Source organism: Carya illinoinensis, chromosome 15 (assembly GCF_018687715.1).
Source record: "Carya illinoinensis cultivar Pawnee chromosome 15, C.illinoinensisPawnee_v1, whole genome shotgun sequence".
Taxonomy (NCBI): Eukaryota; Viridiplantae; Streptophyta; class Magnoliopsida; order Fagales; family Juglandaceae; genus Carya; species Carya illinoinensis.
Window position 1 is genome coordinate 34946047 of NC_056766.1, and position 19181 is coordinate 34965227.

At 35.0% G+C, this 19181-nt stretch overlaps 1 protein-coding gene across 1 annotated transcript; it reads right to left on the bottom strand.

The window, feature by feature from the left end:
* Positions 1-1833: 1833 nt before the first annotated feature.
* On the bottom strand, positions 1834-3730 carry LOC122297247. The gene is made up of 4 exons (XM_043107247.1): positions 3568-3730; positions 3116-3308; positions 2910-2979; positions 1834-2342 (listed from the first exon to the last, which is right to left on the bottom strand). Exons 2-4 carry the CDS (start codon positions 3262-3264, stop codon positions 2058-2060), a joined length of 504 nt encoding a protein of 167 aa, XP_042963181.1. The 5' UTR covers positions 3265-3308; positions 3568-3730; the 3' UTR covers positions 1834-2057.
* Between the last annotated feature and the right edge of the window lie 15451 nt (positions 3731-19181).

Consider the following 19181-nt stretch of genomic DNA (forward strand, 5'->3'; position numbering starts at 1 on the left):
TTGTCACTTTTCTTTCTACTTTTATCCCTATTTGTCTGGTTAAATTCTCATTTTTTTCAAGTTTCCAATTTTGTCCCTCTTTGACTGATTAAATTCTGAGTCGTGTCTATTTTTAAAGATGAGATAAGATGAGTTGATATTAAAGTTAAAAATTGAATAACATATTATTAAAATATATTATTTTTATATTAAAACTTGAAAAAGTTGAATTATTTTTTTATTTTATATAAAAATTTGTAAAAATTATAATGATTAGCAAATAAATTAAAAAAATTAAACAGAAAAATAAATAATGAGAGAGACGTAAGTTTCAACTTTGTGAGAAACGTTGATTAGCCGTTACTGGTATTATTTTAAAGCCTGTTCACTTTGCATGACCGACCTTGATCTAAGGCTGAGAAGCGTATTCAACTTCCATGCGACCGACCTTGATATTTCCCAACGACAAGATAAACCCAGGAGACGGTTTGGTGTGCAATGCTTTTCTGACGCATGCCCTAAAGCGATAGCCTAAACTAATGCGGCCGCCGGGCCCTTCCGTCAGCCCCAGTCCGCGCCAGCAGTTTTCCAACCAATCGGACCCATAGGATAGGATTCATATCCTCAATAATTTCTTTTTTAAAAGAAAAAAATCAAAAGACCTTTTAGAATTTGAAAGAAGATAAATAACGAGTGGGTCACAATAATAATAATTTATATAAATTTTAGGTATGTAAGTTTAAAATTAATATTTAAAATTAAAAAAATTAATATATAATATTATTATTTCACTCTAATATTAGATGCCAGTTTTAGAGAATAGGCTTTAATATTGACAATGTTTGTCAATCAACAATTAAAATCTTACAGATAAATCTACAGGGATGAACCTTCGTCGTCCCTATTCTTGTGGAGTAAATCTCGATTCCGTACACCACACCCTCAAACACTCTTCTTATAATTCATATTTTTCATATCCTTAATACTACCAAACTTGATTTGTACAAAAAAATTAAATCTCTTTCCAGTCTTAAACGTGTCAAATTTTCTAAAGTTGTGTCTCTAAAAATATTTTAGTTAATATTTGAGTGAGTCAGAAATCCTATCCCCGACTTTTTTTTATACATGGACAACATGGCCCTTATCGAAAAGACCCAGTCAGCCTACTTGTCGCTTTGTCAGCCTTGTGCTCCAATCCTCTTCCTTTCAACCCTTGAGATGATGCCCTCAATGCAATGCACATCTCCTCACACTTTGACGTCAAAAGCTCTATACAAGACAAAACAAACAGAGAGAGCCACGCCATTCAACTTGCTCCTAAAGAATATCGCCCCCTCCATCTTCTGCCTTTTGGTTCGGGTAATTGAATTGAATTATAACTACTTTGAGGTTGCTGTGCTTTGACAGCTCAGCTGTTGCTTGATTTTATTTATTCATTTATGGCTTTGGGACCAACTGCAAGTAAGAGTGTGGGCATCAATCATGAAGGGGCCTGCAATTAAAAAATAAAAATTTTATGTGCAATCATTTTTATGCACTTTTTTATACACTCCAGTAATATGATTGATTAGATATTAAAAAAAAATTAATCCAGCCAATCATATCAGTAGAATGTGCAGGGAGTACGCAAAAATAACTGTATGTAGCATTGTTTATTAGAAAAATATGCAAGAAAGAAACAAAAAATTCCAATTGACTTTTTATCATCTCAAATCCTTCAACTTACAATTACAAAGAGGATTTAGAGTGACAAAACAGACAAAATTACAGACTCCAAAGAAACTTCCCAAGAGGGGGCCAAGACTTTCCAACTCTTTCTTCTGATGTACCAAAAAGAAAAGAAAAAAGAAAACCTTGACCAAAGAGAAAGGAATTGCTCTCTTTCTCTAATTTTATTCCTCAATATGAAACAGTCTCTCCCATTCACCATAATTTACATGATACAACTCCTTTCACCCTTATAACACAAAACCTCAACAAGAACAAGAAAACATAACAGTGACCTCTGTATATACAAACATTTTCATCAGAACATTAGCTCTCACCTCTCTCCCAAAATCTCCTCTGCTCTATTTTGTTTATGCCACAGCAGAGATGCTGCGGTTTCGCCTATCAGAGTTGAGGCAATCAAAGCCTTCGATTCGAACTGCAGCGGGTTTGTGCCCAGATGAAATTGGGGCACATCCTCTCACTTTCCGGGCGGAGGGCGAGGGTGGTGCAACAGGAGGAAATGCAGTGATATTCTCATTGCCAAAGTGCTCATCTTGGACTACAGGATTTGAAGCCCTACTTGGTGGAGATCCACTAAAAAATGGTGGCGATGAAGCTACTTGGTTGCAGTAGGGCCTCTCAGAACAATTTCCCTATTACAACAGCATGGAAAAACAAATAAGTCAGATATAGTTTACAGGAAAGGTAGATCAGAGATGAAAATCCTTGTCAGAAAAATTCTGAGACTTCATAAGTTCACAAAAAATGACAGGAATTAAACTAATCTGCTAAAAAATTCCGTGAGATAAATCTATCTTTAGTTAATAAGCAGCATATATCTCTGTGTGTGCGCGAGACTAGACAAGCTACACACCACACAATATCTAAGACATGTCCTGACTCCTGGCTAATCTGAAACTTCCAGCTATGAACTATTTTTCCTATCGTTTGGGTCAACAGAAGGAAAACAAAACAAAACAAACACACACAATTACCATCGGTTCGGTATCCAAGGAAAATGAGAAAATTGAAAAAGAAAAACTAAGGAAATGAATATAAAAAATTCCTAGGAAAATCGGACTACTCAAAAGAAAGAAAAACTATAAACATGTAAGGAAAAATAGAACTACAGAGATCGAACACGAGATAAATACGATCAGAAAGTTGTAAGCTCACATAGAGAGAGAGAGAGAGAGAGAGAGAGAGAGAGAGAGAGTAACCTTGGCGAGAATGATATCCAAAAGCTCCGTCCCTGCTTTTGAATCTCCGATCTCGGTCCGGTGATTATTACTGCAGCAGAAAAATATAACCGAAAATTCAAAACATAATTTAACAAATAAAACTAAAGAAAACGATTTTTTATTTTTTAGTTTTTAGGGTGTCGAATGAAAAAAAAAAAAACGAATTGAGTGGTAGAGAGCATTACTTGATGGGCCATCTAAAGGAGGAGGGTCTGAAGTGGTGGTGGTCGTGGAAGGTGGAGTCAAAGAGCCCCAAATCCAATCGACGAGGCTTGGGACACACCACCGAACATCCCTCCATCCTCATCCTCACCTCCTCCTTGCAGCCGGCCATGGCGTCCTTCTCCACCAAATATCTAAGATCTGCACCAACCACGCCTGCAAATACACAACAACAAAAAAAAAATGTCTTAATCTGTTCAGCTTAGTAAAGTTTCTTTCCTTCCGCTACTATAGATACCCAAAATAAAAACAAATACAAAAACTTGATATTCCTTCTCTCCTCCTAAAGTCCTACGCACACCTTGAACTTGTCCCCACCGAAAAATAAAAAGTCTTTGTCCTAAAGAAAATAACATATGCAGATTTAACCCAGAAGCAGACGCCGAGAGAGAGAGAGAGAGAGAGGCAGACTGACCTGCGCAGCGTCAGAGGCGCTCCTCCCAGAAAAGGAGGAGGAATTCTAACGAGGAGAACTATAAAAGAGGGAGAGGAAAAGAGTGAAAGGAGATCAGGGAGAGAGAAAGATCAGGAGAGAAAAGGATAAGAGGACGAGACGGCCGGCCGAGTATTCAAAAAAGGCTGGCTGAAATTAGCTACTGTATACGAAGCGTAGGTATACGTTACGCAATCGGGTTGCTTTGAACCGTTGGATTTGGGCACATATGCTTCTTTGGGTGAAAAATGAGAATCTCAATGATCAGATATGGCGAATCTTTCGCCTTTATTTGTTTTGATTTTGTTGATGGAGGATAAAGTGAAGTGGCCTGGTTTTGTCCACATGATGTATCCCTGTCTCTTATTTATTATTATTTTATTTTTTGATAATATTTTTTTGAGATCTGAGCCCCTCTTTAATAAATATTTAACATGATTTTATAATTTAAATACAATGTTATAATTAATTTACTCTATATTTTTATTATTTAAAAAATATAAGATTTATTATTAAAAAAATAATATTCATATTTATTCATTTTTTTAAAATAATTATACGACATTTACTCACTCACGATTGTAAGTATCATTTTTTAGGGATGAAAACCGATTATTCGGATCAAAATTGAAACGAATCGATATCTTTAAAATCATGTAAATCTTAACCGAAACCAATTGTTGAAAGGGGAGAAAACCGTCTACATCGGTCTTGGCGTCACTTAAGTGGGTTCGTCGGCATCTTCAGTAGCGATGGAGGCTATTTTAAGGCGATGACGTCGCAGTGACTGGGTGAGAAACAAAAAGAGAAAACGATGTCAAAAGGTGCGATTTAACAGTGAGAGAGAGAGGCCCTGCATGGCCACGTGTGCCGTGAGAGAGAGAGGGGGGGCGTAGAGATGAAAACTGAGAACTAAGAAGAATAATCGAGGAAGAAAAAGTGTCGATGAGGGAGTTTAAACCCTAGAGTGAAACGAAACCGTTCAACTTAAGCCAAACGGCTCCATTTCATTTAGTTTTCTTTTTTAACTTCAGATGTAAAACGACGTCGTTTCACTTATTTAAGTGAAACAACGTCGTTTAAGTAAGATATAAATAAAAAATATATATAACTTATTACGTCAGCCGGTTCAACAGTTTGAACTGGAGTCAAACTGCTGCCGAACCGACGTAGATTGGTTTTGAAGAAATTCTACCGTACGTCGACCAGTTCACCGATGGTTCCGGCAGGTTTCTGACACGGTCGGTCGGTTCCTGTCGATATCTATACACCCCTATCATTTCCCTTATAAAATTTATCAGACTATTAACATTTAAACTATATTAAAAAAGCATAATAAATCTTGTTTAAGTAAAATGATGGGTGTTAGACGTATACTTCTATGAAAATTTATTTAAATAGAAGGAATTTAAAGAAAAGTTGGATACGTGCATTTTTAAATCTTAGAAAGGTCGTCTACGATAAATTTGGCAATACATGAAGGCTAGTATAGAAAGTTAGAAACACACGTCAATTCTGGTGTACTACAGAAAGAAGCATATATAGGTCTCCTTTCTTTTATTTTCTAAGCTATTATTCCTTTTATTTTCTTTAAGCATATCTACGTGCCTTTCCTTTTATTTCTTTCTTAACTTTTTCCTTTTAGGTTGAAAATATTAGGTTATCGCTTTTCTAGTCAGGTGCATGCAACTCGTCAGAAGATTTTGGCTGTGTTTTAGTAAGTGAATTAATACGAGATAATCTCAATATCCAAACACAGCCTTAGTAATTGTCGATCTAGAATCTAACCTAGCAGTGATTAAGGGGAGGCGCATTTCAGATTTGGTTCACTCACATGTCGCACTGTTTAACTTTCGGGCCTCATATCTTTTAAAAAAAAAAAAAAAAAAATACATCTTAACCACCCGTCCACACTGCCACACACACTGATCAATTCTATTGAAATAATTTTACTTATCATCTTTATATATTACACTTATTTTATTTTATTTTTTATATAACAAATATATAATTTATGAATAATAAGTAAAACAACTTAATTAATTTAACAAGATTAAAATAAAAAAATAATAATTTTAAAATATATAATATAAAATAATGAGTAATATCTCCCAACCCAGCTTGCCCTCGACCTTGCCCTTTTAACTCTAGATTTTCTATTATATTCCTATTTCTCCCAAATGAAAACATGGAGTTGGTATAAATGGAATGGAAAAATCTAGTTGCAAACATAATTGTATACTAATCTAATGTGATTGATCAAAAAGTAAATTTTATTGAAAATAGTAATAATTTAAATTTTGAATATGAATGAATCAATATTGATATGCAGATGAGTGTGCGACTTTACTTATATATAGTAATACTCAATAGGAATATATATCAAAAGAGAAATGGTTAAAACAGTTGTTTGTAGTTCCCTTATTATGACCTTCGACCACGACCTTTCAGTCCACCTACTGGATTACAGTAAACTGCTTAGGAAATAGGGTTCAAACCATTAAAGCCATTGCCCTTTTTTCTTTATTTTTAATCTTCTTTTAAATACTCATATTCCTCCATTGTTGACTCTTTTGTTTTCTCTCTCGTTATCATATTTTATGTAATTTGTTATTTAATAAAATGTGGGCGAAATAATCTATATGATATATTTTGCAATCTTGACAAGTAAAATCATAAAATTAAAAATATAAGTCCCGTTTGGATTGTAAGATGGTCTCATTCATTTCATTTAATTACTTCTTATCTTAATATTTAAATATCATAAATACAAACACTTTTTCAATTTTAAATCTTTAAATTTTTTATCTAAACATTACAACTTTCCTAAACTTCTAAATAAAATAAAATAAACTTTTAATTTTTTCAAATCTCAAAATAAAAATTATATTATAATAATATTTTAATTTTATAATTTTTTTATTTAATTTTTTTTCTTTTATTTTTCAAAATTACATAAAATATCCCAACTCAAATAATTTTATTACTATTTACAAACTATTTTATTACTATTTACAAATTCATCAACTCGTCTAATTTCAACATCTAAACAAGGCTTAAGAAGAATATTGAAAATAACAAAAAACAAAATCTAAGAATTACTTTACTACTCAAGTCAAAAGTTTACATAAAACTTCACAAATAAAAGGCTTTTTATTTATATCTCATCTAATTCCCATAAGCCTTTTTCTCTAGGATGTGGATAACTCATTCGCCAATAAAATCTTTTTCGTTTCAACTCTTGCTCCGTCCAATGCAAGACCCATATTAGTGCTTCCACATATGGTAGAGTTTCTTGAATATGTAGTGAGTAATATTAGATACAGTCTTAAAATATACAAATTTCACACTCCTTGTGAAAAAAGTAGAGTCCACCATTATGAAAATAATTTTTCATATGAGTTACATATTTTTCCACTATTTTCAAAACGAGTGCGATGGATTTGTTTATCGTAAAATTGTAAATATCATTTCTCATATGTAATAGTCACAAAACACGTTGATTGGTACTATGGATGTACCCAAAGTTAAGCTTTCAATAAAGCATTTTATCTATACTGCATTACTCATTATAGTACTACAAGCAATATGTTCTGCATTACTCATTTCATATCCATTTTCAAAATGACTTGGTGAAACTTCAAGTACCATTGCTTTGAAGATTGCTTAAGTCCATATAATGACTTCTTCAACCTATCGACTTTTTATTTATGTCCCTCAATTTAGAATCATTCTGGTTAGATCATAAAGATGTACTCTTTTGATTCACCATTAAGAAAATTCGTCTTTATATCTAGCTGATGCAACTCCAAATTCATTTTGGCAATAATAGACATGATAATCTTTAAGAATATGAACTTCACCACAGGCAAAAAAGTACCCACAAAGTCTACACACGGTTGTTAAGTATATCCCTTGGCTACTAGTTTTGCTTTATACCTTTCAAACTTCCATCAACTTTAGATTTTTTCTAAGAATCCACTTGCAACTAATAGTTTTTTTTTATCTTTTAGAAGATCTATTAACTCCCAAACATTATTTTTATTTATCGATTCTAATTCATCTCTCATGCCCTCAAGCTATTTGTCTTAATCAATACTATTGATTGTCTTAGAAATATTTTCAAGATCATTTTCTAAATTTTTTATATTAGTATTTAGAGCGTATAATGATCTTGAAATAATATTAATGGCCATCTGGTTCTTTTACTCTCACTGTTCTCAATATCAATATGTGAAGATTGATTTTTTTTTTCTAACTTTCTTTTATTTCCATTACTCTGTATCTAAGTAATGTTAGGATTTTTTTCGTCAAGTTCTATAGAGATCTGTTAATTTTTAAGATTATTTAATAAACCTATCTGACCAACTAGAGTAATCAGGTTTTTATTTTTCAAGAAAATGATATCTCTACTTTCTATAATCCTCTTTCAAGAAGATAAAATCTGTAGACACTTCTGTTATCTACATACTCAATAAGCTTGCATTTCTATGTTATATTTTTTAATTTATCTCTTAATAGACTTGGGATGAACACTTGTGCCTTACAACCCCGCATTTTGAGTATACTTAAGTCTGGTTTATGTCTCATCCATATCTAGTAAGGTGTTAGAGGTTTCGTTTTGGTCTTAACTCTATTTAATATGTATGCCACAGTCGATAATGCTTCACCCAAAAAATATGTTGGCAAATCAATATATGTCATCATTGATCTCGTCATATCTAACAGAGTTTTATTTCTTCTTCCTATAATGTTATTTTGTTAATGCTTATATGACATTGTATAAATGTCTTATACCGTTAAATTTGTAGAAATTATACAAAACTTCAAACTCACATCCTTTATCACTATTCAAAGCTTTAATCGGCCTACCCAATTAAGTTTCTACTTCTTTATATTATTTAAATTTCTCAATTGTCTTATATTTAAATCTTAGTAAGTAGATATACTCATATCTTGAATAGTTCTTAGTGAAAGTAATAAAGTACTACATTCCTCGATGAGGTTTTTTTTTTTTTTTTTTTTTTAAAGTTCACAAATATCAGAATGCATAATTTCAAGTAAATCTGTAGATTTCCTACTTTTGAAAAAATATTTACTACTTACTTTTCCTTTGATACGTGGTTTACATATATCAAAATTATTTAAGTTTATTTGTGGTATTAACCCACTATTATATATTATGATCATCTTATTTTTGTTTCTATAGCCTAATCTCAAATGACATAAGTTTGCACAATCAGTAGACACATTCAAATAATCATAAATAAATATTTTATTTATATCAATATTCAGTACATGCATATTGTGGCTTTTCATGTCCTTCACTAATACATCACCATTACTGATAATAAACGATTTCAAACTTAAATTCAACTATGTAGCCTTTCTAATCTAGTACAAGCACTGATACTAAATTCTTACGAATACAAGGTACATATAATACATTACTAAGTAAAATAATAGAACCATGTATTTTAAATTTACATGTATACTGTCCCAAGACGTCATAGTATATGTTGTTGCCCATATACACTTTGTGCTCACCTGTTTGCTTCTTTCCAAGATTGACAAACAACTCTCTGTTTCTACGTATATGTCTTATTGTAATAAAGTCAAACCACTATGAACCTGACGCTAGTTCCATGAGCATTACTTTCAATATTGTCATTGCAATTTTCTTTTTTTCTTTTTCTTTTTCCTTATTAGGATATAGTGATTTGTAATGATATTCTTCCCACATTTGAACCAGTTCTTGGTAAATGGTCTACTTTACCTCTTTTTTGACTATTTCTTTTCCATAAATTGTTTTGGCTTCATTTTGTTCTGTATAGAACATTTGTCCTGAGCCATCAATGAATTGAATAATTTACACTCTCTATTCTTTTTATTCATCATTTCTCTTTCAAGTGTAACAAGTACTGAAAGCGATGTTTTTGCTATTTCATTTCCACTATGTGTTAAAGAAATAACTCTATAATCTCAATATGAAGGAAGACTATTCAGTATGATTGTAATTTGTATTTTATCAATGAGATGATGACTAGCATCGTATAATTCTTTTGTAATCAATTGCATTTGGAATACATGATTGCTTATGTCATTATTCTCTTTCATGCATGTTCGGTTTTATTTATCTAATAATAACTGCATGTAAGTATCGGACCTTAAACCATACTTTGACCCAACTGCATCCATAATTTTTTTGACAATTTCATAATCTTCAAAGAGAGGAATGATATTATCATTCATACACTGCAAAATTAAATCTTTTGTCCATGCATTATGTTATTTTCTCTTGTCTCTAGTTCGTGCGCTGCTTCCACTTCCATTCGAGCCATTTTTTACATTTTATGATGGTTTTGGCATTGTTAATGTATAAAGGGTCTATTCATGTGTTAGAAGCAAATTTATATGCTCTTTTTAAGCCCGAAAATGTACTCCATTTAATTTTTCTATCATTCCATTTAATTTTTCTATCCCTAAAGGATCAATACTTTTCTTCGGCGCCATAAATAATAAACCAAAAAAAAATTAACAATAAAAATGTGGAAACAATAAATGTGTTCTATTGTAAATAAAATAAATACAATAGTTCAAACTGTGAAAAAATAACATTATTACTAACTTAATAATAATAATAATAGTCATTAGATTTAATCCAAGGTGGTAGATTTGGAATCCTTTTATTATATTTTAAATAAGGAGAATAATGAAAGTGATGTTCCGATCGAATATTGCCACAAACTTTTCTTGATTTTTCTCACATTTCAAGAAATGTTTTATAATATTTTAGACCAATAGGTTCCCTATAGTGATTTGGCACAAAATTAGAAGCGCAATAGCTTTTGAACGGACCAAAATTGGGCTTGAAATGATCCAGAATGGCCAAAAACACCAAAATAAGTATGAACCGGTCTAGAGAACCGAGTCAAGAGGTTTTGGCGGTTCGGGTGGTTTAGACCGGGTTCAGGCACAAAATCCGAAGGTCAATGGCATGGTCAATGGTGCAGGGAGCGACTCGTTCCTTCTCTCTACTCATGGCTCTGCTCAGGGCGAGGCTTACGGCTCTAGATGGTAGGTCGGCTTGTGGGCTTATGACTTGGACTTGGGCTTGCTTCTGAGTCCAGTCTGTTACAAGTCCATGGGCCTTAATGAAGTGGGTTGAAGGCAAAGCTCTAATGTGAGCCATTTGGTGAAGGCTCGGTCTAGATGAATCAACATCGTTTAGTTTGTCTAAAATGACATCATGCTACTTCTTTTGAGCGACATCCAAAGTCCTCAAAATGATGTCTTACATGTCCTTTGGTGAAATGCCGTAATATGCTATGGGATCTGATTTCTCAGCAGAGCTTAAAATGACAATGTCATTTTCTTCCTCACTAGACTGAACAACAATGTCATCTAGCCAAAAGTGATTTGAACTCTCTTGACCGTTGGTTGAAACAGTGTTGTTTTGACCAATATGGTCTTCTTCTTCCTCACACTGGGTGGTTGATTTAAAATTTGAAAATGTTGAATCTATGCTTCCCTTGGTAAGTTAGACAATGCCAGCCTAATATCCGACGTGTCCCCAACACTCTCAAGCCCCTATGGTGGTGAGTAACTCCAACGATCAGCCGAAACTGTGTTCTAAAAACTTTATTCCTCTGTTTCGGTTAGTGCTTTTTTGCCCATTTGGGTACAAATTTTCCAGCAATTCTCTTCAAAATAGTAACTAATTACCAGATTTTATAGATTTTCAGTATACTCGAGGCCTCCCACAGTGATTTGGAAAAGTTTTCCCTCGGATCTAAGAGCCTTCAGAAATGATTGTAATATGTAAGTGTGGCTACCAAACCAAATACTTGCCTATTACTTATCTTCTCAATGCGTGAAAATAATCCATTTGTTGTGACAAGGCTCTTGATACCACTGTAGAATTATATAGAATGAAAATGAACATTGTTTCAACAAAATGGTGATACCCCCTAAAGGGTATTTGTCCCACAAGTTAGTGATTGCCAGATGATTTTTTCAAGTGCTATAATTGTGCACAAATGGTCCATATTTAGAGATCATGAGGAACTGGTTTGGTAACTAAATCAAATGGTTGTATCTCTTGATACTTTCTCAACCATCACTCCTATAAGAACCATCACTATGAAGAGTGTATCTTCCTAGAGATACATTTTTTTAGTGTGATAACACCTCTTAGAATTACAATATCAAGATGCTCAATCAAAACTTTTCAAAGACATTAGTTGAAAACGATCTATCCTTGCTAACACGTGAGACACACGAGCCGCAACATAGGGCGCCCATGAGTCTCACACACCTCTCTACCCCGCCATCTAACCATCTCTTCCATCATGACTTTATCCCTTGTTCTTTATTTTTAACCATACTTTGCTTTGCTTTTGGTTATCTTGTTTACTTTTCATGTACTTTGGAACTTAGATGCCATTATCGAAAAATATCCCAAGAGCTGTTCAATGAGATTACTGGCACCTTACTCCACCAATGACCCTAGTCCAATGCCTATTTTGACGGGCGTGTAGGACACATGCATGCCAGTGAGCTCCTCCCCTCTCCAATGACCTTTTGTCTTATTTTTCTAAAAGCTTAATGCTTCTCTCTTTTAATAATCTGAGTTTGGTGTTTAACATCATTTGCTTTAATTCAGATCTTAAAAACAAACTTTGCAATAATCTAGATCTTACGTTGTATTGCGATTTAGATAGTGAGATGAGAAGAGATGCTTTATATTAAAATTGAAAATCGAATAAAATATTATTAAAATAATATTTTTTAATATTTTTATTATTTTAGAATTTAAAAAGTTGAATTGTTTATTATATTTTATATGTGAATTTAAAAAAATTATAATAATGAGATGAGATCAATGGAAACCATCTTTAGATCCAAACTTATAGATGTAGTGACATCTTCTTGATTTCATGCCAAGAAACATAAGAATGGCTTTAGTGGCCATTTGATTTTATGTTTTTTGCTTTGTACGTACTGCTTGGAGTGTTTTTTGAAGTCCCTCTCCCCACAATTTGTACTAACTTTTATTGATGTTGTTAATGCAAATTTTCGGCATGGTCGGAATCCAATAATACAATTAAATAACTCGCGATGATGACTTGTGCATCGATATGATGTTTGGACACCCATTTATGAAATGTACAATAAATAAAGTATATCTTTTTTTTTAATCAAAGAACCTCAATTTCATTTATGAATTCAAATTCTTACATCTCCTTTCCATATCCAGACTATGAATAATGCAGTCTGGTACCTCCTCTATCCAAATTTTTTCCTCTTCTAAACTTAAAGCAAATTTTGCCAAATTATGTGCAACTTTATTCCTTTCTCTATAAGCAAACTGTAAACTCCACCCTTTCCTATTACTTAGCACATCCCTAATGTCATCAACTAAGAGACCTATGACAGACAAATTGTCTTCTTCACTCTGCACAGCTGTTATGACTCCTTTAGCATCTCCTTCAAAAATCACCTTCTACACATTCAAATCGCTGCACACCTTCAGAGCCTTCCAAAGAGCATAGCATTCTGCCACTTCTGCTGATTGAACATTGAACTTTCTGTCACATGCTGCAAGCAAAGCCTCTCCATTAACATCTCTCATTATCACCCCCATTCCCATATTCCCCCTCTTGATATCAAAGGAGGCATCCCAATTCACCTTTACAAAGTCTTCTGTAGGCCTAATCCAGATTGCATTATGAACTGGCCTAATCCTTGGTTGAATCCCTGCATTTTTCCATCTGTTAGCCTGCTTAAAATCCTCCAGTACCTGTGCAGCTGATAAGAGCAATCTGTTTGGGCATGAGAGTCTGTTTTCAAACACGAAAATATTTCTTCTCAGCCAAACCTTCCTCATCTGTATAGTTACAACTTCTAGCTTTTCTCTATCAAGCCCTTCCATCAATTTTTCCCATAAAACCATAAAGTTCCTTTCAGTCCTTTGCCATTTCTGTAGTACACTCAAGCTGTTTGCCCATACATCATTTGCTGCTTTGCATTCCCATAGTACATGCATCACAGACTCCTCTTCACTATGGCATATAGGACAGCTGGGATCTTTCACTATCTTTTTTTGGTACAGGTTTTTCTTTGTAGCTAGTAAGTCATTAGCTGCCTTCCACAAGAATACCTTCACCATATTTGGCACTTCGAGCTCCCATATCTTCTTCCAACCATGATCAACCTGTTTTTCCAAGGAAGACTCCCCTCTGCTCCTTCTTATTTTATCCCTCTGCAGGTAATAGGCACTTCTCACTGAAAAAAGCCTTTTCTTGGATGGCCCCCAAACAACCTTATCTTCAGTTCTACCTTTGCTTAGTGGGATGCTTAGAATCTGTTTTGCCTCTTCTACATGAAAGATAGCTTGAATCCTTTCTACATTCCACTCTCCCTTGTTTTCCCCCATTAATTCATCAATTGTTGTATTTGCTCTTAGCACTGCTACTGGTGACTGAACTGCATAGGAAGTAGGTGTATTCAGCCACTTATGACCCCATATTCGAATCTTCTTGCCATCACCAACCCTCCACCTCATTCCCTCCTTGATCAAATCACGAGCATTCCAAATGCTTCTCCATATCAGAGAAGGTTTAGAGCCCAATTTTCCATCCATGAAGCTAGAATGTTTGAAGTACTTCTCTCTATAGATAGCTGAGACTAGAGAGTTAGGGGACTGAATGAATCTCCAACCTTGTTTAGCTAATAAGGCTAGATTGAAGCTATTCAGGTCCCTAAACCCCATTCCACCCTTCCCTTTTTGCCCTGCCATCGTTTCCCACTTCCTCCATTGAATTCCCCCTTCCTTCTGGTACTTGCCCCACCAAAACTTTGATAACATGTTGTTTATCTCATTACAAAGCTTCATAGGTATCTTGAAAACACTCATTGTATATGTGGGCAAGGCTTGCAAAACAGCTTTTATTAGAACTTCCTTACCAGCCTGAGATAGAAAGTTGTTTTTCCAGCTAGTGATTTTGTGCCAAATCTTCTCTTTTAGTACTCTGAATGTATTGAACTTTGATCTACCTACAACTGTAGGCAGGCCAAGGTATCTTTCATAGCTTCCACATGCTACTGACCCACTTGCTTGCAAAATTCTGTTCTTAGTAACTAAAGAGGTATTAGTACTAAAGAAAATAGAAGTCTTATCCTTGTTAAGGAATTGACCCGAGGCCTTTTCATATGTCTTCAATATCTCTTGCAACTTATACCACTCCTCAATAGAAGCTCTACCAAACAGAATGCAGTCATCTGCGAACAACAGGTGATTTATAGAGAGGCCTCCTCTTGTCACTTGAAAACCTTTGCTTATCCCCTTCCTTTCTGACTGGTTTAGCAGACAACTCAGTCCCTCTACACATAATATAAAAAGGTAGGGTGATAAAGGGTCACCCTGCCTTAAACCTCTTGAAGGTTTAATAACTTGCCCCGGCTTCCCATTGACCAGTACAGAATAGGTTACTGAGGTTACACACCTCATTATCAAAGCAATCCATTTCTCACTAAAACCGAGTTTCTTCATAACAGCCTCCAAGAAAAGCCATTCAATGCGATCATAGGCTTTAGACATATCCAATTTTACTGCCATATTTCCTTCTTTCCCTCTCTTTCTGGTCTTCATAGAGTGAATCATCTCATATGCTAACATGATATTATCTGAGATAAGCCTCCCTGGAAGAAAGGCACACTGAGTTGGGGCAATTATCTTAGACAAAACTTTCTTGAATCTGTTTATAATGGTTTTTGAAATTAGTTTGTACAAAACATTGCACAAACTAATAGGTCTGAAATCCCTCACATGCTTAGGCTCTTTCAGCTTAGGAATAAGGGCAATAAACGTGTGATTCAGCTTAGGAAGCCATGAATTGCCATTGAGAGCAGACAACACAGCAACACACACCTCATCTGCTACTTGGTTCCAATGACTTTGGTAGAAACAAGCACCAAAGCCATCAGGGCCAGGTGACTTCAAATGAGCCATTTGACTCAATGCCTCCTCAACTTCTGCTCTAGAAAAATTCTTTAAAAGCCTGTCATTCATGTCTTGAGTCACCTTTGGCTCCATGCTACTCAGACAGCCTTCCAAGTCCTCTCTAGTGGGCTCAGTAGACCTGAACAGATCCTCAAAATAATAGCCAAAAGCTCTTTCAATATCCTCACTTCCACTCACCATTCTGTTATGCTCATTTATAACTTGCTTTATAGTATTTCTTTTCCTTCTTTGGTTAGCACAAGCATGAAAATACTTAGTATTTCTGTCTTCATGCCTGTACCAGTTTACCTTTGCTCTTTGTCTCCATCTTAAATCCTCTTTTTCCAATAGCAAGCTTATTTCTTCCTGTACTTTTCTGATCTCAGCAACATTTTGTCTACACTCAATCTGTTGCAATTGTTTTAACCTTGTTGTAAGGACTTCTAGTTCACTTTCTCCCCCCCTCTTGTTTTTCCTGCTCCATTGCTGCAAGGCTGTCTTACTTCTGGTCAATAAATTTTCTACTTTCTCCAAGGGATTCCTTCTACCATCTTCCTTAATCCGGGCTCTCTTAACCACCTTAGAACACTCTTCCTCTAGATCCCAGCTTGCTTCATATTTGAACCCATGTTTCCTCACCCACCTCCTCCTATCTCCTTGCAAGACATAAATCAGTAAAGGCTTGTGGTCTGAAGTTCTAGCAGGTAGTACTTCCACCCAAACATCCTTATACTTCTCTAACCATTTTGTGTTTGCAACAGCTCTATCCAATCTCTCCCGAGTGAAGGTTTCATCTGCATGCCTATTGCTCCAGGTAAATTTCTCACCCTTCCATCCTAAGTCATGCAAACTTTTTCTTGAAATAACCTCTCGGAAGTCCTCCATCTGTTTTTCAGGCCTTGCTCTCCCCCCCTCTTTTTCATCATTAGTCAATATTTCATTAAAGTCCCCTGCAATGCACCATCCCACCCTTCCATTTGGTTCCAAAGCATCTAGAAGGTCCCAAGATTCCTTTCTTTTTGCCACCTCAGGTTGCCCATAAAAACCAGTGAACAACCACTTCTCCTCTGACCCTTCACCTTGAATCCATGCATTTATGTGCCTTTGAGAGTAATTCTCTATAACTATATTAACCTTGTCATTCCATAGAAGTACCAATCCACCTCCTTTCCCCATAGGATCCACTGTGAAACAGCCTTCAAACCCGAGCCTCCTTTTCAAACTGTCAAACTTCACCCTACTACTTTTAGTCTCCATAAGAAAAATCACATTGGGTTTATTACTCTCTGCTAGGTTGCAGAGATCTTGAACTGTCCGAGGGTTCCCCAACCCTCGGCAGTTCCAACATAAGATTTTCATAATATATGGCGGGGTTGGTTTCCAGCCTCCGCCACACCTTCTAAACCATCAAGTAACACATTCCCTTCCTCACTCCTTACTTTTTTTCCAACTACTGTTTTTTGTTCCCCCACATTCTCTTCATAACTCCTCTTCTTACCATATAGTTCCTTGCTCTCTCCCTCCATTCTCATCCCCTTTCCTCTTGCTCTCCTCTTCCACGACCCTTTCTTTAATAAACCTCCTTTCTCAGCCTCTAACACATTTTCCTCCTCAGCCTCTTCCAATCTAACCTGACCACCTAGACTCTTTACCACCTCTATCTCTTTCTCTTTGGCTTTCTCACATTCCCATTCTCTTCTCTCTTCACCTTGCAGTGAGCTAAACCTATCCCCCTTCCTCCCTTCACTTTCTTTTTCTTGTATGTCATTCATTGTGTGATCATCTGTTACCCCCTATCAACCAAACAGTTTACTCCTCCCGAGCTTCCCATGATCATCACAGTCTTTTCTCCCATTCCCTCACTCATTTTGTCTGACTGAACTTCACTAGTCTCATAAGTGTTTTTTTTGTAACTCTTCGCCCTCCCACCTTGATTAGCCCTCATCCACACACCAAACTGACCCTCCCCTTCATTAGTTTTTTCTTGCCTTGTGCACCCTGCATCACCATGCATTATGCAACCACACTCAAAACATATCTTAGGAAGCTTCTCAGAACTAAAAGGGATCCAAATACTCTCCCCTTTCACCTTTATAGTTCTTCCCCTCGGTAGAGGCTCCATGATTTTCATCTGAATTTGAACTCTCATGAATTGACCCCATCCACTTCCATCTTCTAACGTGTCCACCTTCTCCACTAACCCCACTGTTCCTCCTATTTGTTCTCCTCTGGTTTTGTTCATGCAAGCCAAAGGTAAATTATGCATCCTTACCCAAAGACTCTCAGTTTCAAAGACCATTCAATGAGGGGGAGTGAAGCCATCAAATCTTTTCATAGCTAAGAGTTGATTATCAAATAGCCACGGTCTCCCCCCCCATACCCTCTCCTTGTCTGCATGAGTCTCAAACACAATGACAAAAGTATTTTGACTTACCTCAAGAAAAATAGCTGCCTTACTTATCCTCCACACTTTTGCCATTGTTGACCCCAGCACCTCCTTGCTAATCTGTCGTGATGAGCATACTTTCCCCACCACACTTCTATCTTCCTTATACCTCAGTTCATTATCTTCTTCATCCTCGAAAATGATCTCAGCAGCTTCTTCCTCTGTCAGCTTGAAATTCCTCCATTTTCCCTCCAAATCATTCATCGTAAACCGTTAACTTCCCAGTACTCACCACCTACCACGGCTGACAACCACCACTTTTCTGGCCTTTTTTATTCCCTCAGCCGAATATTCTCACTTTTTGCACATTTCTGTTATAACCACCTCTGACACTCGTGCCCTTTACGCACACTCACACAACTTCACCTCCTTTTTTCAGAGAGAAAAAAGAGAGAGAAGACTAGCAGTAGCATTACTAGTACTGAAAGTTAAATAAATAAAGTATATCAAATATAAATGAAGAGAGCAATATAAAAATTTATGGGTTCAATATAAAAGACTACATTCACGAATCATTTCAGGGTGAAATACAATATAATTGATTATTATATAATTGTTAATGATCTCACTTAACTCTCATTATAATATAAAAAATAGAGTTAATAAGAGTTAGAGAGAGAGAGAGAGAGAGGGAGAGAGAGAGTGAATGGAAGTGCCACGTTTGTTGAGTTCTCTAATTTTATAGAGGCATTATTCTTTCTTTGGAGTGATGAGTTCCTTATTTTATGTCATTTTAACCTTTTTGTTTGACAGTGAATCTTTCATGTTGCACCACTTCCTTGTCTCATCTATTTATTTTATTTTTGATGGTAAAATTTTAAGAAAAATTATAATTATAATTGTGAATATATAAATGTCGTATAATTATTTTGAAGAAAATAAATAAATATGAGAGTCATATGAAAAGAAATAATTTTTTAATAATAAACTTTATTTTTTTTTTAAAAAATGATTATATAATATTTACATATTTTATGACTATATGAATTATTATTCAAATTTTAATGGGTTGGTCCGAGTTCATTTTATATTCAATAAATATTATTAGTTATATTGTGATAATAAATAAATAAATAACAAAAGTCGTAGAGCCTTTTTCTTTTAATTTTTTTTTGCCGAGTGACCCCGATTGGGTTTATCTGTTTC